The sequence below is a fragment of the Argiope bruennichi genome, chromosome 8, assembly GCF_947563725.1.
Source record: "Argiope bruennichi chromosome 8, qqArgBrue1.1, whole genome shotgun sequence".
NCBI classification, from domain to species: Eukaryota; Metazoa; Arthropoda; class Arachnida; order Araneae; family Araneidae; genus Argiope; species Argiope bruennichi.
In genome coordinates this window covers 10213932-10240316 of record NC_079158.1, presented here as the reverse complement: position 1 = coordinate 10240316, position 26385 = coordinate 10213932, and the positions used below count along the sequence as shown (strand labels likewise).

Genomic DNA, 26385 nt, shown 5'->3' with positions numbered 1-26385 from the left:
CTTTTTGTTTCCTTTCTATAATGAATGAAATCAATATTCAGTTGAATATTGCTCCACTTGCAATCCAATTTCATAAATGAAAGCTAAAAATGTAGGTATATTTGAAACCATACAGCCATATGGTTTCAAATCATCCCATTGTAGGATTGTCTCTGCTTAACTGTCAAATCTGATGCAGAGAAACTGGACAACATTCTACCACTGAATTTAATTTATTCAGATATAGTCTATTTTGTTATATAATATGTTAAATTTGTACTTCATATTGACTAGATGAATTGGCAGATCATTTGGTTCTAAGTATATAATGAACTTTACTATTGGTTCAGAAATGCAAAACAAATTTCAACATAGCATTAAGAATTATTATTTAAAGTGTCACCAAACTACAAAAAGTAATGGTATGTTTTTACTATAATTTGGTCAAAGTTTTGATTTAAAAACATTGTGCATTAAGTTGTGGCAAAATTTTTGATGCAAAAGAGATGATAAAAATTTTACCACTAGAAAATGGGCTACCAGTAAAGATTTAATAATTGCAAAATAACTCCATAATGACTAGTTAAATAGAATACAACAAAAGACCTGAATGGAAATATTAGGTAATGCAAACAAATTAGTGAGGAATTATTCCATTTTTTAAAAAATAAGTATATAATATCAATTTTGAAGATTATATCTAGAATAGAAAATTTAACAGTATTTATAATTTAAATTTTTTTTATACACAATGAAGCACAAAAACCAGCCCTAATATTGATAAATACATGCCTTAATCATTTCCAAATATCTGTTAACAGAAATGAGTTAAAACTGAAGACTTTGTTATGCAACACATATTCATTTTATTTTCTAACATGTTACAAAACTATTTAAAAAAAATGTAAAAGCCCATAAAAAATTTTCAAGCTTGAAATTAAAAAAACTATTCATTATACATCAATAATAAGAAGTTGTAACTACTTTAAAATATTGAGGAAAACTTACTTGTTTTACATTATATCCTGATTTAGCACTAGTTTCTATAAACATTACATTCAATTCTTTAGCTTTCCTCTCACCTTCTTCAGTAGTCACTTGTCTAGCAAATAAGAATTGTTGTATAGACACAAAACAAAGATCATAAATTGAATAATAAAACAAAATATTTTCAATTTTTTGCAATTATACAAGAATTATAATCAGTTATTTTAGTTTATTTTTTCTTTGGAATACAATATTATTTTCATGATCCTCTTTGTCATAAATATAATGAGAGTTATTTCAATTTTATATAAAACTGAATATTTTTTGTTCAAAACTTTCGCCTAAATAAAATTTAAATATTTGTCAATGCATGGTATTTAATTGTTATTGCCAGAAACCAAAAACCTGCTTGATTTCTAAACAATCTTCATCCATTAATCACTTATTGTTTCTACAATGTAAAGTGCAATAATGATAATATGAATGAAAAAGTTTCTCTATTAATAACAGATTATGGTAACAAATCAAAAATAGTTCCAACTTCTAAGAAGCAAAACCTTGTTTATATAGAGATTGTTACCTGCCAGACAATTTTCCCTATTTTTGCTTTAATAAAATTTATGAAAATTTAATTAGTTAGACAACTACAGATCCAATAATTATACTACAGGTTTAGATGATTACAATGAAACACAGGGACAGATTTTCAAAAAAAAATATATATATATTATTAATTCAAAGCAGGAATATTAAGTATCTTACAAAATAATAATTCTTTTTGTAATGCAATCTTTCATACAACTGTAACAAATTTCTAAAATATAATCTGTAACAATTGTTTTGATTATTCAAATTTATTTGACAACTTTTCCAAAAAATGTCAGTATGTAAACAGATGTTTTACTTTAATTGAATGCATTAAAAATGTATTTCCTTATGTAGGGTATTAATCTTGACATATAATTTAGATGCTACTTAAAATAAAGTTCCAAAATTTGAAAGAGGACCTAAAGTTATAATACATACTAAGTTACTATATAAGTTAAGTTTAGTAATAGTATAATAGAACTAAGTTACTAATGTAATTATGTATATATCAAACAAACCAATGCTCACCTCTTATCAGCAAGATCCGTTTTATTTCCCACCAACATGATAATGACATCATTTCCACGCTCAGTTCTGACATCGTCAATCCACTTAGAAGTCTGATGAAAAGAATTTGAATCTGGGGGAAAAAAAATTATTTTCAATTTATAAAAATCATTATTCAAACCATAAAAACTATTTCACATGAATTAGACCGTGTGTCCCATTCATATATAAAAATAGATCTAAAATTAAAAGAACTCTTTGCACAATTTTTATTAATAAGATTTCCAAGAATATTAAAATTTTTGCTTTTATTATAAAATTGAATTTTATTATAATATATTCTCATACATTGTTCAGAAAGAAAAAAAAAAACTGTTTTAATTCATATTATATATACATACACACACAAAGTGTCCTGAAATAGACCAATGATTTTTAAAAATGTATAACAGGAAGACATTAAGGTAAAATAAATAAATAAAAATCACTTCTTGCAGCAAATTTATGTGGCAGGACAAATTTGTTTACACACAGTTTTGAGTTTAGTTCCAAAAGTTTTCAACACTGTACAACACAAGACACTGTAGACAAACATGTAAATAAAGCCATAACTGAAAATCGCATCATAATCTTTCAAAATCTTTTAATAAATGAAAATTACATTACAATATTTTCAAAATGTCCACTATCAGATGCATTCACATATCGTCATTGGAGGACGAAATTAGTAGATATTTTCTAGAAATAGCCACTTTCTTTCTTTCATCACTGATAATTTCTTCAAGTTTCTCAAGTGTAAGAGATTTGTCTGGTACAACGAAACCTTCAAATGATCCCAGAGGAAGAAACCATAAGGATTAAGATTAATATGGTTGCCAGTGTGTCCTTTCAAGAGAATCAATTGATAAAGCAATTACATGGTTATCAAAATATTCCTCTAAGAAATGGAAAACATCAACAGTATGACAAGGCCTTGTGCCCTCTAGCAGTCACGAGGATGTTATGGGTGGTTCAAATAAAACATTTTCAATGGCCACAAAATCCCGCAAAATTTGAATATATTGTTGTATTGTATGGGGCAGAAAAAAAGGTATAATGTAAAAAAAAAAAAAGGGTCCAATTACACCTCTGCTAAAGATAGCTCCCCATAAAGTCACTTTTTGAGAATGGAGTTTTTTGGAACACACACATGTTCCTCATTTTCGCCAATTTTGCTTCTTAACGAATCCACTGACATGAAAATGTGCTTCATCTGAAACCATATAGAGTTCATATCAATATTGCCAACATCAATCATGCCTATCAATTCATTCATAAACATGTTCCTTTTCTCCACATATTTGGTATTCAGTGGTTGCACAGTAACAAGGCTAAGCACTCATGCATTATCTTATATGTCATAATTTAACTCAACATGCAACTGCAATTTTTCAGACTTCATTTCTAGGCAAGTGTGCAAACGCTTCCTCACGGCCTGTACATTTGCTTCTGAAATAGCCGAATGGTGTCATCCAAGAGTTCTAACATTTTCATCCGCAAAATTACCTGTTCGTTTAATTTCTCATACAACTGCGTCATTTTATTTATCTGCGGACCCTTAATGATTTGGAATTTGCACTGAAAGCTTCTTGCTGCAGTAATATTCTCCTCCAATCGGTGGAATTCCAATACAAGAAAAATCCTTTCCTCTAATGAATACATCATTTTCAAAACTTTCCTACTGAATCTGTTGTTAAACTCTCTACTGCTAGTTCTGTCAGAGAACACTGCTTTAAAAGTCAAAATAGTAACCCCTTCTGAGGCTGCATATTTTGATGATTTGCTTGAGGGAGGGACAATAAAAGGAACTTGCAGCTCCATCTATCAACAAATTCTGGAACAAAAACCAAAAACTGGGTAGGAAAAATGAATTTTTGAATTGAAAACATAAATCTGTGTTAAGTTAATTTAAAAAAAAAAAAACATTAATTATTTTCCTGTTATGTATTTTTGAAAATCGTAATCTATTTCAGGATACCTTTAAAGTGTGTGTGTACACACTGTACAAAGTCTGTCAGCATTTCTTTTTCTCGACTAATACACAGTATACAATAATATAGTATTATTCAATAGTTTTTTAAAAATCAATTTCAATTGTAGCATAATCATTTTGCATTAAAATATTGTTTTTTTCAAAATTTTAATCAAGATAATTTTTATTAGTGAATTATTAACTCTTTTTCATTCAGCCAATTTAATGTAATTCATGTGATAAGCATTGGGAATTCAAATAAAACATTTGCTGCACATGTTTTAGCAAAAGGGAAAATGATATAATAATAAATATTAGATCATGTCATTGCAAGTTGTATCATTTGTATTCAATGTTTTGATAGCCAGAAAATTTGACTTTTATTATTTATTTTGTCTTATTATCACAAAATTTTTATTGAATTAATAGATGTGATTCTTTTACTTTTAATAAAAATGAAATAACAGATTTAAAAAAAAATGTGTTACAATTTTTTTCAATTCATTTATAATTGTTATTCTGATATTTAATGTAGAAAACGAATTGAAAAACATGAAAGGCCGACAACAAACAAGACATCTGGCAGAGAACAAGAATGGCTTGAAACACTAAGAAGTTCTCATCAGAAGCAAGTTGATCAACTACAACCCTAAGCAACAATCAGAACAAATGATGAAGAAAGAGCAGCTGAAAGCTTGAAAATTACAGTTGATTGTTGAAATAAAGATTGAAATAAAATGCAGAACAATCAACTAATGGCATTTTGTCATAAAAAGCTTTTGCAAAGTATTAATATTGACATTAATAGTCCAATTGAATAAATTTGCAAGCATTGTCAGCTTTGTCGTTTCAAGTATGAGAATAACTGCATCAAACCAAAAGTTGCTCCATATGTTAAACATTTTCTTTCCCCTATTTCCCCGATTATTTCACTTATTCAACAATGGCACTTCCCATTTATACTAGGTGAGTGAAGTTCTACCATGCATACTTTCCAGTAAATTCTTATTCCAATTTTTACAAATATAGAAAAACTATCCCTAATCTAATTATGTGAATTTAAACATATTATAGAGGGAATTCTTAAAAGTCCAAATATACATTTTCTAAAAAAATTCTATTTCCATTTTACAAAGAAATGGAAATTCTAAAATAGTTTCTTCCAAATTCATAAAAAATTCTACTTATTTTCCAGAGAAAATATACATAATCTATCAGATTAAATATTCTTACTTGTAATGTCATAAACCACCACAGCAACTGTTGAATCTCTGATATAGCTAGGTATTAAACTACGGAAACGTTCTTGACCAGCTGTGTCCCATAGTTGAAGTCTCACCTGAAAATAATTTTACATTAGAAAATGCAATAACTCTGAATTATTATAAAATAGGCATGCTGTGAAAAACGATCTTTTACTCTAATTCTATAATTCATTCATATTTCTGGTAAATTGAGCATTAAAAAGAATGAGTTATTCTGAAAAGTATTCATTTTTAGAAGACAATATACAATTAAAGAAAATCTTATTATTGTGACACCATAAATTTTAAAATTTATATTAAAAAAACATTTAATTCAAAGAATTTTGTTTTTGTAAAACAATACAATTTATGTTTGAGATTTTCTATTTTTCTTAGAAGTAAAATTTTTTCTCCAATTTTTACAATCTTAAAAATTCTTAAACAGTTCTGTTTACATCTTGAAAGTAAGAAATTTAACACTTTTTTCATTAATAATAAATAACTATAATATAATATTTCTGAAGCAAAACTTCTATGCTCTAGATTAAATTTAGCAACACTTGCTTTCTGGAAAAAAAAAAAAAAAAAAAAAAAAAAGGAAAAAAAAGGAGGGAATGGGGTGGGGGAGAATATCTCATTTCAGTAGTAAGTGAATTTACTTATCTTTCCATATGATAAAAAGAATAATTAATTTTGGTTTAATTTTTGAGTCTATGTACTTTCTGCTTTCTTTTCTACCTTCCCCATTCTCTTTATAGAAAAACCAAAGTCAGGAGAACATAATGAATGGATATTCACCCTTTCCCTTCAGAGAAATTGAAGTGACTGTCAAAGGGTTATCGTACTTCTATGGGCAGAAATATCAGGGTCAAACAAAAGAGGACATTAAGATGCTTCAAGAAGTTTTATTTCATCTTAAATTTTGAAATACTTCAAAGAGTAGTTTTGCAATGTTGTATTTTATTTTTTACCAATATTTATCAGATTGATAACATTTATACAATTTTAACTACTTAACTACTTTAAACTGCCCCCATTTTTTAAAAATTATTATAGTAGAAACACTCAATAGAAGTAGAACTTTTAAATATCTATTTAATAAATATACAGAACATTAATTTAAAAAATATATTTCATTTCAATATAAAACAAAAATAAATTAAGAGGAATGCAAAAATATAAAATAATTAATTATGAAACTTACTGTTCTGTCTTCAAGATACATAGTTTTTGACAAAAAGTCAATACCTATAGTTGCCTAAAAAAATAAAAAGATAAAATAGGTTCAGATATCACTTTTAATCATACATAAATGAATAATAAAAAAAAATTGCATAATCAATTTGTTATGAGAAAAAATATTAAAACAAAGAACTTTCTTTAATAATTCTTCACTTGTAATAGTACTGTTTAAAAGAGTACATGATGTCAATTTTAAAATTTTGTCATATTATGATACAGATATTACTTTTAAAGATTGATTTGTCGATATAGTGTTCAGGCAGTTAAAGACTTTTCCTTCTTGCTGTAAAATTAACACTACATAATATGAAAAGTATGATGATGTTTAATTTTTCACCATATTTTTTAATAATAGTTAGAAATATCATCAACAACAAAAAATTACTATTTAAAAGAATTAACTAAATTGAGCTTATTTGTATATTTTAAAAAGTATATTATTTATATGTTAAATTAACCTAATAACTTATTCTAATTTGATGTTATTATCAAATGATATTTCAGTATTCTAAATTTGCATACAAAAAATATATATAAACTTACTTGATAAGTATTATCAAAACTATCATACATGAATCGAGTTATCAATGAAGTTTTACCCACTGTAAAATAAAGAAGTAATAAATTTACTGGTTTCCAGGAAAATGTAATATTACATAATACATAACAAAACATTTTAATTAAAGATGGCTTGATGAACTTAGAAACCAAATAGCACTAAAAGTATTTAACAGCATTTAAAGAACAGCAATATTTTACGGAAAGGCACTTCAATGTTTACATATTGCATTAAATTTTCTGTATTTTAACAGCATTAAAAACAAAGAGCTGAAACAGTGCAATCTACTGCAGAATTATGCACAATGATAAAGATGTGCTCATCTAAAAATGCATTTCAAAACTTTTTAACCGACATACTACAAAAACAATTATCTTTATTAAATAATGATTCAAAATAAGATAGAAATTGAAATATGAATACAACAAGAACAAGAACTCAATCCCAGAATATCCAGAAATGCTCTTTTTTTTTTAAAAGCAGGGTTCTCACTTTTATTGAAGGGGAGAAGGAGGAATTCAAGGATTTGCCAATGACCTTTTTTGGGGAATTGAAAGACTATAAAAATACAGACTTTATATATAGAAATTCAAATAATAAATTTAAATAAAATATTCTCACTATTAATTTTCAAACATATGATTACTTTTTTTGTTTGATACCCCTATATGTTTAAGGGAAGCACAGTAAAGAGACTTATTAAGCTCATCTTCAGTTAATAATGAAAAGGCAATAAGCTAAAACTTACAGCTCAGAGTGGATTTCGAGATCACAATGCAAGCATCTTTACTGTTAGCCACCACATAATTTTATACAAATTACTAAAAAGTACTGGCTTCACACACATGTATTCACATTTTAATTGAAATAAAATTCATTAAAAATATTAGTTTCATAAGAATCTCTTAAATTCATTTTGACCAATACTTTACAGAATAAAAGCAGAAAAGCAAGAGACATACAAATTATGAAATTTTTATTTTAATTTAAACAAATGAAATGGAACAGCGTTTTTTCAAAATATTTTAAATTTACATTTTAGATAACTCTGTTAAAGCTTCAACTCCCAAAATTATTCGATTCTGCTATATTGAAAATATATAACAGATTATCTTCTGCCTTTTAATTAGTTTGTTTGTTCTAATTTTTGATTTCTGCAGTGCAAAAATCACCTTTTCAATTTTCATCCTTTCTGATTTTAATTACTTTAGTCTAACAGTAATGCATTTCCTTTCATTATGTTTATCATCATTTTGAGATTGTAATCTTCAGTTGTTGACCCCCCCCCCGACATATTTAGAGCAAGAATTTTTCTGCATACATAACTTATTTTGTGATTCGGAAGTTCTTTATTTTGCTACCTTTTTTCAATTCAGCTGAAATCTAAATGTTTTAGAATATATATTTCTCCCTTAAATTGTTCACATTTCATTACTTTGATTTGAAAAAAATACCCATTCCACTATGTTCTAGCCATGGGATAGTAAGATTAGAATTTTGATTATTTTCCACAGTTTTTGATAAAAATTTTAATCTTTTCATTTTCTGAAGAAAATTGACAGTTTGATTTTTGGACACTTTTTTCATTCTACTGAATAACAGGCAACATCGAGATAACAAATAGAATTCATCTCGTTACAAGAGGGCTTATTTGGCTGTTCTCCTCAAATCTAAATACATATCAATTCTTAGAAATTTCTGGTAAGTATATAATTGAGAAGGAAATTATCCAAAACATTAGAAGTCACACATCTAACCTTTTTATTTTCATTCGAAAACAAAGTGTAAATTTGTTTGCTTTGTTTTGCTTTTAAGGATTAGCCAAATGCTAATAAAGTAATTGACTATATGTATTAAGATCAACCACCTCTTATATAGAACATCCTGAAAGGATGGAACAATGCCAAATATAAATATATTACTACAAGAGTTATGTAAATAATAACTATCCTCACAGCTCAAAGCTGATTTCAGTTAATTATTATTAAATGAATTATCAGTTATTTATTATTAAATGAATTAATTATTATCTAATTGTATTAAGACAATATTATTTCCAGCTGCCGAGCCTATTGAAAATTCCTTCCTTGTATGGTAATCCTGTTTTCTGCACCCTCATAATCCCTTCTGCACTTGAAACTACACAGAATGAAAAGATTGACAATCAAAACTCTTCCATACCAATACCTCTCTTTTATGTTGGTGCAATTAAGACAAAACCAACAGAAATTCACAAATGTCAGTGAAAAAAACAGCCGAAAAATGTCTAGAAGTGCTTTTATAATTGCCTAAATAAGTGGACCAAAAAAAATCCTCTAAAAAAAATGTTCTTCGGTTTCAGATGGTATAAATGTCAGAAAAAAATAGCCATTGAGGACAGTCTTCAAAATTTTCTTGCATATCTCCCAATAAAATTATCCCACTCTTCCTGCATACAGCTGTGGACCTTGGTTAAGGTAGTGAATACCTTGTATAGCACTGGTGAACAATAATTAGGAAATATCATATGAATCTAATAGTCTTAATGAATCCATCATGAAAATATGTATTTTGAATGCCTTATTGCTGATCAATTGACACCAAAATTTGATAAAGAATTACAATTATAATAAATGATAACATATCTAATTCTACTATTATTACATTTACAAGCATGCAAAAGCACAGATCTGATTCAAAATTCAGTAAGAATCTATCATTTAGATGCTAAAACTGGGTAAAATTTTTTTTACTTATTGAGCTTCAAAAAATTAAAATTTTCGAGTTCACTTCCACAGGAAAAATCAATTTGTTCTAAATTTGATAGAAATTTACAATTTGATTTTAAATCCATATACTAAATTTCAACCAACTAGTTCAAAATGTTTTACAGTTACATGATGTCATTTAAAACCATTACATGATTATGTTTACAAACATGAGCCAAAAATGTGTTTTTCAGACTTGAGGTGGTCTGAAACAGAGATTTGTGATAATCAGAAGTTTGAATTTTTCGAACAATTACAATATTTTTCTATACTTTGCATAAAAAAAGCAAAATCTTGCTTAGTGGTTACTGGATTAAATTTAAATAGTAGCTTTTCCATCATACAAAAATCAGAAGGCGAGTTTTTTCAATGGAATATTCAAATTTATTAATAGCTATTTCATCAAATCAAAACACCTCATTCATTGTATAGCAAGCAATCCATATTTTTGATCAGTCTGCATCACATAAAATTTATACACTTATTAAAACAATGTTTAGTAACTTGAATGGTGTTGTTAATCACCCATATTATTTAAACAGTAGTCCATGTATCATATAGATTAGTACTGTTTAAATAATAAAACTGCTCCTTGCTAAAGATAGGACTTATATTTTCATTATTGAAGCTTTAATTTTATATTAAAACTGAAATAGAAAAATAAAATCATGTGATCTTTATCTCTGTTAGATTAGCACTTCATTTTGCAGCTACAAGAAAACTGTTTTGGAATTAATCCCAGAAATTTGAATCATGGTTAATAGCCCGAAACCTGACACTACTCTCCAAACTTCCTTCCCATGTCAACATGGAAATTCTGGACTATAAGAATAAAAGGTGAAAATATTATAATTAACATAAATTAAATTATGCATAATTATTAGATTAAATTAGTTGAAACGTTAAAAATATAAGTACAGGCAGTAGTGGCTCATTTCAATAAGTTTGCAACTCTCTGGTTAATATTATTAAAGGTTAATTTTTTTTAATTCAATTTTCCGACTTTTCTACTTTAAGACAACACTTCTCTTACCTTTCCTTATCACTCTAAGAATAGGATGAAAAATAATAATAGAAAAAAAGCAATAAATGTGACAAAATACGACAAGAAGTAGATCAACAAGCAACAAAAACTAAAAGAGTATACAACTGATTGCCTGATTTGAAGACAAAAACAACTCTTTTCTCCCTTTATTTAGAGGTGCTTACGCTACAATTAGAGCAGACACAACTTTGAGCAATGATTTTCTACAAAAAAAAACTCTTCTAACATTTACTTTCATTCTCCTATTCATTCTTATTATCACTGAATGTTTATAAATCTGGTTACGAATTCTTATTTTTTAAAAAGCATATAACTCTATTCATAATCCATTTTCTCTTGCCAGAGATTACTATGCAAGTATTTTTCTGAAACAGTATTCAGATAAAAATTTTCATGAGATTAATTATTAATGTTGCTACATGAAAAAAAAAAAAAAAAAAAAGAAAATGATTATGACACATCATTTACTGTATGTGTATCTGATATTCATTTCTTGCAGAGCATTATCAAGCTAACTGGATGAAGATGGAAACTTGCAGGGGAAAATGGCTCAAATATTTTTATCTGTTAAAATATCACTTCACCATTCACATTAATTTTCAATAATAAGATAATAAGGCTACCTGGTATTTATACCATATATAATTTATTTAATATGTTTAAATTAAAATATATGTTTAATATGTTAAAATTGAATTTTAAAAGTTTTGGCTACTCATGAATGATTTTTTTTCTGAAGTTGCAATTGCACCACTGAGCAAAAGATTTAGCATTTCACATTGCATCCTTTGCCTTAAAGGTAACTTTGAATATTTTACAAAATAACAATGAAAGCAATATTATATTTAATTTAAGAAAAAAGGAAGAAATTAAAAAAATTTCAAAGAGTGTATATTAAATACAAATATTAAAATGACCATTAAAAACTAGAACAATTCTTATATAAATATAAATTTTCTCCCATTTTGAAAGGAAGAAAATGCACTTTTTAAAAATAGAAATTGAGGGGAAAAGTTATAATACAAATAATAATTTTCTATGTTGCCTTTCTCAATAATGATGATAGAATGTTAGAAGCATCATTCTGATGAATATAATCCTGGAACAATGATGAATAAATATTTATTTTCCTGTGTATAATACTGTAGTTTAACAAATGTTACATCGTTACAGCAATGCATAATTGTTTCAACCCAATCTGTTTCTCCTTTATTTACCTTTCTGCCTTCAATGAAACTGTGTTAAATTTATCGTTTCAATGCTAATAACATTAAAACTTTAACAATTGCAAGAAAATATATAAATATTTCTAATTTTTGAGGAAAGTTCTTGCTAAGATATGTATTTTCCTTGATTTAAAATGATTTGTGCGTTCATTTTAATGATACATTATATATTTTATATAAGAAGGGATGCAATTTTCAAGCTATTCAGAAATAAATGTTATTAAAAAGAAAATATTTATTGATTTATTACCACAAGTGGGTAATTCATAATTTAACAAAGAGGGGAAAAAAATGTAAAGATTTCTTTTTAGTAAGCTGAAAAATAAAAATGACAGTTAGCAGTTGAAGCTGGATTAATAAGGTATTAATGATCATTTGAAATAATCATCTTTGATTTGAACTATGAATGTTCACTTGTTAGTATATATTTCCATTAATTTTTGGAGTTAAAAAGCTTTTATTCTTCACAGAATTAACATCCAATATAGAGATAAATTTCAATCAAAAAGAAATTTCTTTATTCCATACTTTTTTTGAGCTGAATTCAATAAATAAAAATTGTTTTATTAAAGAAATCAGAGAAAACGTTAATAAATAAAAGTCTAGTAATTTATAATCTTTATTCATTACAGTCAACTGGCAGTTTATCAATAATCAGATTCTTTAGAATGTTAATAAATAATCAATAGCTATGTGAAACATGGCACAAACCAACTGCTATAAATACTTTTATAGAAACATAGAAGGTCCAAACAAAAATTAATGGTCATTTGTATAACTGGAATTATTTACAGAAAAATCTTAAAATGTATTCTGAAATAATCTTTAAGATGCAATCCCAAGATAATTAATAAATATCATGGTTTGTGCAAAATGTGACTCACAACCTTAACAGCTATATAGGAGCCATATATACAGATGCAAGAGATAGTAATCTATAAGCACCAGAAAATGTTATTCATGTATGAATCTTTCTTTAGTAAAAATTGAGCCATGAAATATTAACACACAAATACATACATGGAGATTAACAGATATTTTTATATGTAAAAAAAATTATTTCATATACAATACAATTATTTCATTAAAAAAAATCCGAACGTTTTCAGATATACAGAAAATTTTTGATATTATTGTTGAGAATCATATTTGTAACTGAAATGCAACTTATAGGTATAAAAAATAATTAAAAATTATAGGAATGTTTCATACTTGTTGTAAAAGAATAATTGTGTCATAATTTTGGGGTCAAAATGCCACTCCACATATGTTAAATTTTCAAAATTGTATATGTGTGCAAAAGGGTTATTGACCTCTAGGAAATAACTATTTGACAATAGATTTCTGCACAACAGTTTACCATGTGCTGCCCAAAAAGATAATAAATTATGGACATCTTATAAGATTCAATTTAATAACACACCGTTTTTGTTAATTTAGTCTGCAAAAAAAAAAAAAAAAGACAGAATTTATGTGTGTGTATTTGATGATTATTGTAAAACACTTGCTGTAGAACAATTTTACAAAAGCTTTTCTGGTTTTATTATATCAGTGTGACCCAAATCATCACCTTGCTTGAATGTTAATTCTAAAAGAATAGCACTGATGTTAGCATCAAAATTTTATATTTTTCTGGGACTCCACTAATTGAACTGCAATGTAAAAGAATTGATGCTGTGCTAAACAATTAAAGGATTGAAGCTTTAAGTATAAATGATTTTATACTTCTACACAAACATGTTTATTACAAACAATATGCATATTGTTTTTGACAAAGAAAAGATTTGAAATTGTTCACCAAAGAGTGAATGTTAATTTAAATTATCAGATAAGGGTAGGAAATAATTCAAATCTAATGAATTAATGTCAAATTTATTTGTGTGAAAAATATATTTCTTTATATTTTCCTAATAAAGCAATTCCAATAAAAATATCTACATATTATTAATATTATACAAAATATCCAACGTATAGACCATTAAATTGTATGTATTTAATGAAAAAGACAAGAATAATGCACTAAATCTAACATCCACAGTGAGTTTTGTAATAACAACAATGTACATCTAATATACATTATGTCTGGAAAAAATCAAAGGAAAAGGAACAGTAATGGAGAACAAATATTAAAATAATACAGAAAGGGGCCCAAAAGAAATTTATATTATTTTCTGCGTCAACATATAAAGAAATTCCAAAATGAAAGCGGCAACTCTTAAAGTATAATTTTTATATTAAATAAATTAGGCTTAGTTTTCTAGATATATGGAACTCACCACTTTGTTCCCCTAAAAAGACTAATTTAAATTTTCTTAGAGGATTTCCAAAATCGCCCGACGTCGACATTTTAATGTTCAAAATTAATCTAAGTGACAGACAGCGTTCGGACGATGAATAAGAATATCGATGAAACACACCCGAAACCAGACAACACGTCTTCAACAACCAGTCAACATATTCCTAACCGAACCAAAATTTTTGATAGGAAAACTGCTCTTGTGGCTCATTCAGTAACTTATTTTTATATTTTTTCCCCTTATTTTTCAATAATTAAATAGAGTTATTATTTTTTTATTTAAATTCTTAAATATTTCAAGAATTATTATCACTTTAGATATTCACACTGTTAATAGTAGTGAAGAAGCTTTTTTTTTTTAAAAAAAAGACAGGACTTATTTGTTATGTGAATACATTGTTCGTTCTCTGAGGTACTAACTGTAACCAAGCATGTTTGTTTTCAATATCGAAAAAGTAGTCTGCAGTTATGTCGTGTTACGCTATTCTCTTAAATTTGTTCTGAGTTGTATTACCTTTCTCTATGTAGTTAGTTTCAACTAAGTTACAATTCTGACTTATAATTAATTTCTTTTAAGTTGTGTAACTTCATTCTTCGATTTCAATTAATCCTTGTACTTTGTGAAATTTCCAGAAATCATGGATCTTGTTTCATTCTCTCCGAAATACACATAATGTTTCTTTGTAAAATTTTAAGTATTGCTAATTTTTAGTTATTTATTAAATAACTTTCTAAGGTTCCTTGCTGTCAAGTGTTTGATGGGTAAGTGCTTTTAAGATGCTTTTATTTTATATATTTATTGCTTATTATTTCTCTTTTTTAATATTTATGTTGTAAATTAGTTAATTAAAAAATTGTTCCGATCAGTTTGAAAAATATTAAATAATGTTGATAGTTTCTTATTTTCTTTTTATCAAAAATTGTTTTCATTTTATATAGCCGGATTAATAATAATTTTTATTTTTCAATAATTATATTAATATTAAATAGTTTAAAACCCTCAATAGATAACATACACATAAACTCACTTCCTGTTATAAGTATAGATAGCCTTTGTGACCGTAGGACGATATATTAATTCTTAATGTTGTTAGTACATTTAGAAAATTAATTGTACAATATTATTATACATTAATTTATAAAAAATTCTTAGTAAATGCTATTATTACTTCTTTAAAAAAAATCTCATATGACATATTTAAAATGCATTATTGCCTCTACAAACTCACTCTCAGTATCCTCTGAATAAATCTAAATTTGTTATTTATTCCAAAGATACCAAATTAGATGTTCTCTTAATTTATGAGCAAATCCTTTAATTTCAATATTGGTCTTTTTTTAGAAAACAACCAAAAATCCATGCATGGAAATAATTTTACTTACACTTCTAAATGCTGCAAAAATTTTGACTATAGTGTATCCAACTGAGGTAAATATATTTCAAATTTCAACCATTCTTTTGTATTTAGTACACCTACCCTCTTATCAACTTCAAAATGTTTTTTTCCACCTTTTTCATACACGTCAACCCCTATTGCTATATTGAGCATCAGTTATCTCATTTGCTTTTTGCTGTATTAAAAATTGCAGCAATTTATTTAAAAAGATCGACATTCATTCTAAGGTGATTTTTTGTTTTTTTTTTTGTTTGAGAGATATATTGATCTTAATATCAGAAAGTGCTTCATAAAATGTTGTTAATATATTTATTCAAAAATTTCATACATGTAGAGATAAAAATTGAAGTTTTGAATTAAGTCTTCATAGATGTTTAATATGTGCTCTTTGTATTGCATGTCATGCATTATATCTGTAACACAGTTCTTGCAAAATCTTATGTGGTTTATCTGCATCCATGCTGTTGATACTAGCTGTGATATGTGTTTTCAAATCAATTAGGTCACAAGACCTCGAAGCACAAATACATAATCCTTTACAATCCACTCCCCAAGGAAACATCACCTTAGCATTGAATTTATTGTATATCTGCTCTAAACAAAGTATTGTTATCTTGGGCATCTAAATCTCATCCTATGTAATTTTTTTATGTAGGTATTTGTAAAGGATCTTGCCTCCAGATCCTACAATAAAGACTGTTTTGAAAGCCTATATCATAGCTGCTATTATTAGCACTGATACAGAAATGCTACATAAGGTTTAAAGAAAATAACAATCCAGGCTTGATGTATGTCATATAATGAAAGCAGTGCATATTACACATTTATAAGGGTGTAAATCCATATTTGAAATACATGGCCTTTACGTGTTTGTATCTCTTGAATAAATACATTAGTTATATTTTGTGTAATTAAGTTTTGATGTCCTGACAATCATTTTGAATTACCCTGTATTTTTTTTTTTTTTAATCAAATTGCTTAATAGATATTTGGCCTCATTAACTGTTTTTCTTACTTCCATTACTTTTTTTAATACTAACTGGAAATAATTGTGTGAAATGTTGATGACATCTCAGTTTCATTAGTTTTTTACATCCTCTTGAGTTGGCCACTTATTTTAAGACCAACAACAAGTCTTACCTATTTTTACCATCTTTCTTTTTGAAGATGTGGTAACATATTCTCTCATTAACTGACTGTCTGGTGCTGGTAAAAAAATTGTACTGAACTTAAGAAATAAGAGAACTCCAATATAACTTTCCATAACTTAATTCAGAAAATAATCATGGTGTTGCTTCAGAATGATATGCTAATATAATTAAATAAACTAAACCAATCTATTGTGTGAATATATTGTGCAAGTTAATATATTTTGATGATATGGACTTGGGAACATTGTAGGAACTAGACATATGTGAAGCATTGTAGTAGGATTGACTTTTCATATTTCCTTTGTCAATGCTATGTTTCTTCAAAAAATTTAAATTAGCCATGGTTAATTGCTTCTCCATTGTTGTTTTTTATGGGTGTGGCAGTCAGAATCTATGGTCAGACAGTATGGAGGGATCTGAAAATATTGGTTACCAGGTAGAAAGGAGATAATACATTTACTGATATACAATATATATACAATTAAACTTGATTGATAAATATATTTCCAATTTAAAAAATGTGTTGGATATATTACTAATTACAGGATGCATAGATATACATTTAAAGAAGTAAGAAATATTGAATAAAAATGAAAATTAATATTAGATTTTATATTAATTTTTGATAGATGTATAGCATAGTGATATTTTTGACTATATTATTATTTTCAATTTTTTAAAAAAAATCCAAGCTTAAAATAAAATACAAACTATCTACAAGTTTCAATATTTTTGAAGAATACTTCTTATTGCCAAATATTAAAAGTAAAAAAAAATAAATAATAATAATAATAATAAATAAAAATATTACATGTGATGTACTTTAAAGAAAAATCATCAAATATTTTAATTAATAATTTGATAAATGTAGATAATTTTATAAATCTATCAATTATATCTGCATCCAAATAATCTAATAATTCTCTTTCAATTCAAAGCAATTCATATTATTTCAAATTCTCCTCAGACAATGAATTCTTCTTTTCTAGATATTCTTAATGATCTTCAGCTTTGAAAATGTCCTTGCATTGATCATTTGAAGGACTGATAGGGTTCAAGTGACTTTATAATGTACATAAAGTATGTTATATATTTTATCATGAAGCTTCTTTGAGGTTAAAATCTGTAACGTGCATGCTGTACAAACACTGTAATTTTTAAAATTTATTCCTCTGGGATCCATCAAATTTCTCATCAGTGTTTCAAATAGTACCAATTTAGTTGCCATGCTGTTTTGTAGTTAATTTTTCAGAAAGTTTTAAGCAATATTTTTATCAGTGCTTTGCAATATTGTAATGAATATTGAATTAATTTTATTGTTTCATCAAATTGGTAATTCTAATGTTGCTCTTCTGTTAAAAACATGAGTACAAAATATATTTTAATCCTTATTCTTTATTTTCTTATAATAAAATGCACTCCATTTTTATTGTTCCACCAACTTTTTTTATTCCAATTTCTTTTCTTTTTTCATTTCTTCAACTAAATTTTTTTAAGTAGTTCAATTATGTTATTTTGATAGATTTCCCTTATATTCTTTCTGATAATTATGTTATTCATTTATTTGTGTCAGCAGTCTTTGATGACCAGTTATTTGGTCAGAATTGGTGATTACAAAATTTTCAATTAAATATTTTTTGTTGCTTCTTATAATGATTTAATTAACAAATTATTATTTTAAAATTTCAAATTTAGATAAAGCAATATGTTATGCATTTCTCTAATTTTCTGTTATCTTACATAGTATGTGAGCTATAGTTTGAAATTGAAATGAATAAACTACGAATCATTATATATATATATATATATATATAACCAATCTAAAGTAAGAAAAAGTTTGAAAACGAAACTAAAATGAAAACGAAACAAAACAGTTTCGAAATCGCAACTAAAATTTATTACCTATTTAAACTAAAACCAAAAAAAAACTTCATAGTATTTAGAGAGCGCAATTGCAGCTACTTCTAAAACACAGATGAATTGATACAAAAGTATTAGAATCAAGGTAATAGGGAAAACAAAAAATCAAATAAAAATTAAACCAAAAAAATTATAAAAAATATAAAAAAAGAATCCGACCTGAAGACTTTTTCAAGGTCACTCTCATTCAGGGATTCAAAGAAAGGGATCAAACCATACCTTGGGATTAATCCTTTGGCTTAAATAAAAATAGAACTTTCCTTGCATATTGGATCACTTAATAAATGGCGCTGGGAGCCTGCATCTGTTTACATAATTTACCGTTAGTTTTTTAAAAACGGAATTACAATCGATAGTTTAAAGTTTCCTTGACTGTTGATGGTATGTTCTGGCCTTTTCATTTTTAATTTTAGTGCTATTTTTTGTTTTCATTGTTATTTTTGTTATTGTATTTTTACTTTGTTGTGGTTATTTTCTTATAATTTGTTGTTTTGTACTAATTAGTAATAAATACCAAGTTAAAAGGAAAAATAGAATCAAAATTAAACCAAATAAAATAATAATCCGGCCTGAAGACTTTCTCAAGGGTTACCCTCATGCAGGGATTCAAAATAAGGGATTTTTTTTTTCTGTAAGGAATTGGACTTTAGTCCAACAGTATTGACCTAATTACTGAAAACCAATTATTTTAATTTAATTAATTATTTAATTTAATTAATTATTTTAATTTTTATGTTACTGTATTTTTGCTTAATTGATGGTCGTATTCTTTTAATTTATTGTTTTGTTTCTTTTCTGTAAAAAATGGTGTATCTCTTTGGCCTTAATTTCAGGGGAGTTTCAGGTCACGAGTGGTCAATACTGTTGGACTAAAGTCTAATTCCTCACAGAAAAAAATCCTTATTTTGAATTCCTGCCTGAGAAAGTCTTCAGGCCGGATTTTTATTTTATTTGGGTTTAATTTGGATTCTATTCTTCCTTTTAAGTTGGTATTTATTTATTTACTAGCCGCCTTTGGAGACCAGCCGGCAATCTTAATGCTCGTTAAAATTTTAATAACTAAATATTTTATATAATTCCTACTTTAATAGCTTCTTCATTAAAATATTTCAAAACTTCAAATTTTGATAGTTATATAATTTACTCATAATGTTATATAGGCCCTCAGTCATAACGTAATATGTATCTCTCTAATTTTCTGTTAGCTGCCGTAGAATTTATGCTGTAAATTAAACTGGAAATGATTAATCTGCAATTAATATAATAATATTTTTTTACTGAAACAAAGCATTTTTTTTTAATAATATGATTACTGAAAACAGAGTCACTGAGCATTTAAACCTTATGGGCACTAAAGAATATATTTCTTAATATATGTAATACAGTACACTCCCAATTATCCGCGGAATTGGGTGGCGCAGCCGCCGCGGATAACAAAATTCGCGGATAATCCGAAAAAAGCTAAAAACGGGTATAGCAAAAGAGAAAGCAGTCATTCCAACTTTGAAAAATCGTTTTATGTACAATAAAACGTAAAATAAACAGCAGGAAATGTTTAACTAACGCTTAATATTTTAGTATATCACTCAAAACTAACCTAAATTGCATTTTGTTAATGAAAACAGAAAAGTGCTTTGTATTTACGAGAGGCGTCAAGGATACATAGAAAAATTAATACATATGTACTGTTTTAATACTGTAATGTATTATGTAATTACAAAAGCATAACTGTAAAACTGCACCTTTTTGAAAAAAATCAGTCAAAAAAAAAAAAAAAAAACACTTTGTGCGGAAGGCGCGGATAACCCGCCCGCGGATAATCGGGAGTCTACTGTACCTCAAGAATGTGTCAACAAAATTTTCTCAGATTCATCATGAGCAGATCGATTAATTAACATTGTTTGATTTTAAAGGCATCAAGCACTAAGAAAATAAACAGAATCGTTTAAAATAATCGATCGAAAACAGGTTTAAAAAAAACTACATAAAAAACGATGTACTTAAAGCTATAAGCATGTACAAAAATATACGACTAACATAAATACCATTTAATTACAAAAGCATAAAACTAACCTAAAAATAATTGAAATCAAGTCCGCAGTTAAAAATACTTGTCAACAATCAGAACACAATGCGCATGCGTGAATTTTCTACGCCAGTTGGGGCAACGCTATGCAGATTAGAAATTTTTAATTTCCTTTATTCTGTTTTATTTTAATTCAAAAGTACTTCAGAATGAATCTGAAAAATCGATTAATTAACAATGTTTAATTTTAAATGCATCAAACACTAAGAAAATAAACAGAATCGTTTGAAATAATCGGCCGAAAAATGTTAACACTAGCCTCATTACTGTTAGGGAAAAAAACTGAATCCTTACTCATTTGGCGGTGGGAAAAATGGAAGATCTTTTTGGCGGGAAAGTTAGTTTTTAATTAATGATTAAAATTCTAATTAAAAATTCGAAAAAAGTGACCCCAGGTGTACATTCTCGACCTCCAAGATATGCATGTGCCAAATTTGGTACCTGTAGGTCGAACGATTTGGCCTGTAGAGCGCCAACACACACACACACACACACACACACACACACACACACACACACACATTGAGCTGAATATAAGTATAGATAGATTACTAATAAGTCTAGATTCATCTGTGTTTTAGCAGTAGCTGCATTTGCACTCTGTAAATACAATGGTGCTTTTTCTGTTCTTTTATTTTTTTAGTTTGATTACGAAATAATTTTTTAATTTCGATTCCGAAATAATTTTAGTTTCTTTTCCGAAATAATTGTAGTTTTCGTTTCCGAAATAATTTTAATTTTAGAATGTTTCAGAAATAGGTTTTAATTTCCTAATGCTTATATTTTTTATTACTTATATCCAGTGGAAGTTATTTAAAAATGGGCTGTACAAATTTTCCCATCGTTACTTACTTTTAAAATTAAGTTTAATTGCAAGTATAAGAAGATTTCAAAAAGTTTTGTAAAAACATATTCAGAACAGAAACCTACTCATCATTGAAAAATAAAACGCACCTTCAAATTTTTACTGCCCACAAAGAAAGAAAAATCATGAATGAAATTAAAAGTACTTGAAATGAGTCTTCGTGTGGGATTTTCAATCTTTCAGCAAGTTTACATGTTTGTACCAGGCTAAAAATTCATTGCATATGTCTGGTGGAAGCACATCAACACAATTAATTTTTCTTTTCCATGTTTTTTAAAAAAATGAGCTTTGGAATCGGACTAGTTGGACTCGTGAATCCTATTGGATCATATATTCTTTGAGCAACAGATAACAGTGCTCGTTTAGTAATATTTTTTTCTGATATTTTTACAGCATTGCTACTAGGAAGTTCATTTTCAATATGCAGGGTGATTATAATTAAAATTACGATTTCAAAAATCATAATTTTAAAACTACGGAATGACTTGATATTTTAGAACAATCGTGAGGCAATGGAATTTTGTTCGGCGAAGGGAAAAAATAGTTTTAATATGTGCCGATAGATGGCGCTTCCCGGGGAATGACTAAATATGGATTCGTTAAATACTGGAATATTTTTAGTCAAAAGGAAACAATAGAGTTCAGGGTTTACTAAAAATTTATTAATGATAAGACAAGAATACTTATTTATAGCAACAACAGGGATAATCGCAAAAAGAAAAAAAGCTTCATGGAACAAACACCTTACTGATGGGTGGTTAAGGCATAAGTTGTTCAATAGGCTCTCCACCTTTTTCCGCTACTAATTGGAAGCGCAAAACAGCATGCTACACAAGAGATCGGAGGATATCTGTACTGACACAATGGATGTAGTGTATATGATGCTTGCCTTCAAGTCTGCTAGATTCTCAATCCACCAACTATAAACAACATTCTTTAGGTAGCCCTAATCCAGAAATCACACAGGTTTAAGTCGGCGGAACGTGGCGGCCACCAAGAAATCGCAGTGCAAAAAATTCAATACTTCCAGGTTAGCAGGTAGCAACTGCTGCACATGAGTTAACTTGTACGGATAACAGCGCAAGATGTTCCATAGAACTTTACGCTCCATGGCATACCCAGCATTTGACTAACTCCCCGTGCACTGCTGATTCCAGCATCACTGTTAGTCTGCTCTTGTAATGCAGTAGCCACATCATCCATTGTCGAAGCCGAAACTGGTTTTTTTTCTTCTATTTCGTTCACATCAAATGAACGGGTCTCTTCGAATTTAGCAATCATTTTTCGCAGACCATTTGTGGTTATTGGACCCGATGTTATGGTTTTTAATGTCCGAAACTTCCTGATAGCTGTAAGTGCATAGTCACCGTTCTTATAAAAAAGTTTCAAGAGCAGAGCACGATCCTTCATTGTCAGAGTCATGATAAAGCATTTAGGCAAAAAGCTAGTACTCTTCATTTTTATAGCAGCTATGTCTGCGGTGCGCATGTCACATATAAGTAATTCGCATATCTCCAGACAATCTTAACCCTGACAGCGCCATCTTTTGGCACATTTTTGAACTATTTTTTCCGTCGCCAAACAAAATTACATTGCCTCACGATTGTTCTGCTAAAACATCAAATCATTCGGACCAATATTTTTAAAAGTATCGATTTTTGAAATCTAACTTTAACTATAACACCTTGTACTAAGAAAGTCCTAGTATTGAAATAATATACTGTGTGTTACTTCTACAATTATTTCAAAAGTAATCCATCTTCGTAGTTCAAATTTACTTGAAGACATCGTTTCCTTAGTTTCAGAAATAAATTTGATTGCCTTTTCCTTAGTTTCTAAACTGCATTATTTCGAGTTTAGTTTAGTTGTAATTCGTATGACGCATATAATCTCGTTTAACAAGAAAAAGAGAGGAAAACATTTTACCGCCACGAATCACTGCCACACACCATCAGATGCCCGCCAAATAAGTTTCCAGTGCGAGTGGTAACGCTCTGAATGGAGTATTACCGCTGCCATTGGAAAAATATAGCCTAATAGTATTACTGAAAAGAAACAACACAGAGACATTCATCTTTATTTGTTGTAATAATATTAAATTTAACTAATAAGTTATATAATTATAATTTAAATCCATTTTATTATATCTTTATTGAATAAATTATCCTTAATTACCTTCATCGAATATAATGGTTCTTTAATTTGTTTTATTGTGCATAAAAAATTTACTTCAAATATCAGTGCATTTTTATGTGTAACTAATTCATTTCTTGCCCTTTTGTAATGATTAATTCTTTAATCTTAGATTGCATCAAGTTTGCAAATTTAAAATTGATTAATATGATTATATTAATGCAAATAATAAGATGTGTTATTCAGTCGGTTGTCGCATGTGGCCAGTGTTTTAATACAGCAAAAGCAAAGTATAAATAGGAAAAAAAAGAAAAGAAAAAAAAAACCTTCAGCATATGCATGTCTTAATCTCTTCTTACTTAAAACATGAATACCACATCTTTCACCAACTATTTGTTTCTAAAAGAATATTGTGAAATCTATTCAATAAGATAGAAAACCCTTTGCCTTCCCAGCAACACTGTTATTACATGATCAAATAAATATCTTTAAATACATAAATCTAAAAAAGGCATCCTTCTCAAATGTGGTTTTGGTCATCAAATATATAATTCTTCTGCACCCTTGTAAAGATTTTAACCATCCGAAGTTTTTGTTTTGTTTTTGTTTAAAAAAGCTAATTAGATCGTCTATCAGTTTTATGATAGTAAAATGGAGTTATAAAAAATAAATAAGTAAAAGAGAGAGAGAAAAAAAAGGTGTCGTTTAGTAACACCTTTCAAGGATCGCATGCTACAAAGAGGAATATCATCCGTTCCCTTTCGCCGCAGGATATCGACAGGTAAGAATCTGAGAAATCATTGTAGTCAAACCTCAGAAGAGATAGTTGTTTGTACCAACATATAATTTCCCCCATTTGTTTACTTAGTTTTTAAAGGCAAAGGGAATTCTAGGAAGTTTCTTTTAGAGCTTTCGCTTTCTCACACCATCCAAGAGACCCATATTGTTTTATGTGTTAAGGAGCCCATTTGCCACTGAGCAAACTGGCAATCCACCGCTGCAATCAAGACTTCAAAAAATCATGCTACCGCAGTTAGTTGATCAATATGATATATGTATGGTGTGTAATCAACATTTTATTAAAAATTCTTTCTTCAAGGATTTCTTTAATAATATTTTACAACAGGTCATTTTGAAATTGTGTCAGTTATTTCTTTGCAAGTTGTTGTAGATAAATAAAATGGTTTTCTTGTATTTTCATTATCATATTTAGATAAATGAAAATAGAGAAAGGAATTATACCGTGCATTTAATTCTAAATTTCCAAATAGTTGCCGTTTAGTTGATAACTAAGAATTTCATTATCACCATGAAATAAATTTTATTACTGATGTCATTCTTTCTAAAACCTTAATCCTGTATTTGGGTTCTTCGGTGTGTTGAATTTCCTATGATTCAACTATTAGTTCATGATTTTACTGTCTACAGTTCATTGTTCATACTCAATGCAGTGTCTCTATCCTCATATATTTCATTTACTGAAATGCATCGAAAATCCACTTGAAAAATTATGTTTGATTTTGGACTTCATTAAAAAGAATGCCCAAGGAACAGTACGCATCTACTATTCATTCACCATTTACATGTTTTGGAAAGCAAAGATGGGAAAAAAAAAAAAATGCTTTTTACAATCGCGATATTTTTTTTTTAATTGGTAAAATTCTGATGAAGATGAGGATAAAGTCTTTACTACAGTGAAAAACTTGTACTTTTTATTAATGTTTTGATATAATCTAATGTCATTTTAGAATTGTATGCCCATAATAATTCTATTTTGATTAAATGATGAAAACTGGTTTTAATTTCATCTTCAAGCTCTAATTTGTATTGCGAGTCGGGTCAGACTGGAAGTGGATGACAAATGGCCATGGCAGATATTATGGAGCGATGAAATTCACTTTCATGAGAAAAGATCAAATAACGTTACACGTCAGACGAATCAATGCTGATATGCTGTAACCCACCATCGGAAACCTCGTGTACTTCATTTTAAAGTTTAACGTTTTTCATTGGTATTTGTTGTGTTGTTATTTACTGTTTCCATTGGCGGTTATGTATTCTTTTTTCACACATTATGCACTTGTAGCGCCAGGATTTCCCCTATCGACGTTTTTTTTTTTTTGTACTGATTTTTTTTTTTTTTTTTTTTTTTGTCGACATATCGAAACCGCGTGCTTTAATGTGTATGATGGCCCAATTTTGTTAAATTTCGTCCAGTATATGACATGCTACAGGGCTCCAAACATTTCCTGTTATTTCTTGATCACCCTGTATATTCACTCCGATTATGGTATGTGGACAAAAAAAAAGTATTCGACCACCTAATTACAGATCTCGATCATTTTAAAATATTCCCTAATTGGCTTTTAATTATCAAATATAGTCAAAATTCCAATTATTTT

General features: G+C 27.8%; 2 protein-coding genes across 10 annotated transcripts in view; one reads left to right on the top strand and one right to left on the bottom strand.

The window, feature by feature from the left end:
- LOC129980488 (ras-related protein Rab-6A) overlaps nucleotides 1–14590 on the bottom strand; it is a 42227-nt gene extending 27637 nt beyond the window's left edge. The window contains exons 1-6 of one of the 2 annotated variants that reach the window (XM_056090806.1): nucleotides 14412–14590; nucleotides 7102–7160; nucleotides 6521–6574; nucleotides 5306–5411; nucleotides 2083–2194; nucleotides 988–1081 (exon numbers count right to left, since the gene is read on the bottom strand). In XM_056090806.1, the coding sequence (XP_055946781.1) occupies nucleotides 988–1081; nucleotides 2083–2194; nucleotides 5306–5411; nucleotides 6521–6574; nucleotides 7102–7160; nucleotides 14412–14481 (495 nt within the window). In that variant the 5' untranslated portion in view covers nucleotides 14482–14590. The remainder of the gene's footprint in view (nucleotides 1–987; nucleotides 1082–2082; nucleotides 2195–5305; nucleotides 5412–6520; nucleotides 6575–7101; nucleotides 7161–14411) is intronic. The other variant, XM_056090805.1, reaches the window with a different exon arrangement.
- Nucleotides 14591–14885: 295 nt separating this feature from the next.
- Nucleotides 14886–26385, top strand: part of LOC129981809 (inositol hexakisphosphate and diphosphoinositol-pentakisphosphate kinase-like) — a 141452-nt gene continuing 129952 nt past the window's right edge. For 6 of the 8 annotated variants that reach the window (XM_056092832.1, XM_056092829.1, XM_056092831.1 and 3 more), the window contains exon 1: nucleotides 14886–15193. In XM_056092832.1, coding sequence (XP_055948807.1) covers nucleotides 15190–15193 — 4 coding nt within the window. In that variant the 5' untranslated portion in view covers nucleotides 14886–15189. Of the gene's footprint in view, nucleotides 15194–15773; nucleotides 15861–26385 lie in introns of all 8 variants that reach the window. The other 2 variants (XM_056092830.1, XM_056092833.1) reach the window with 2 other exon arrangements.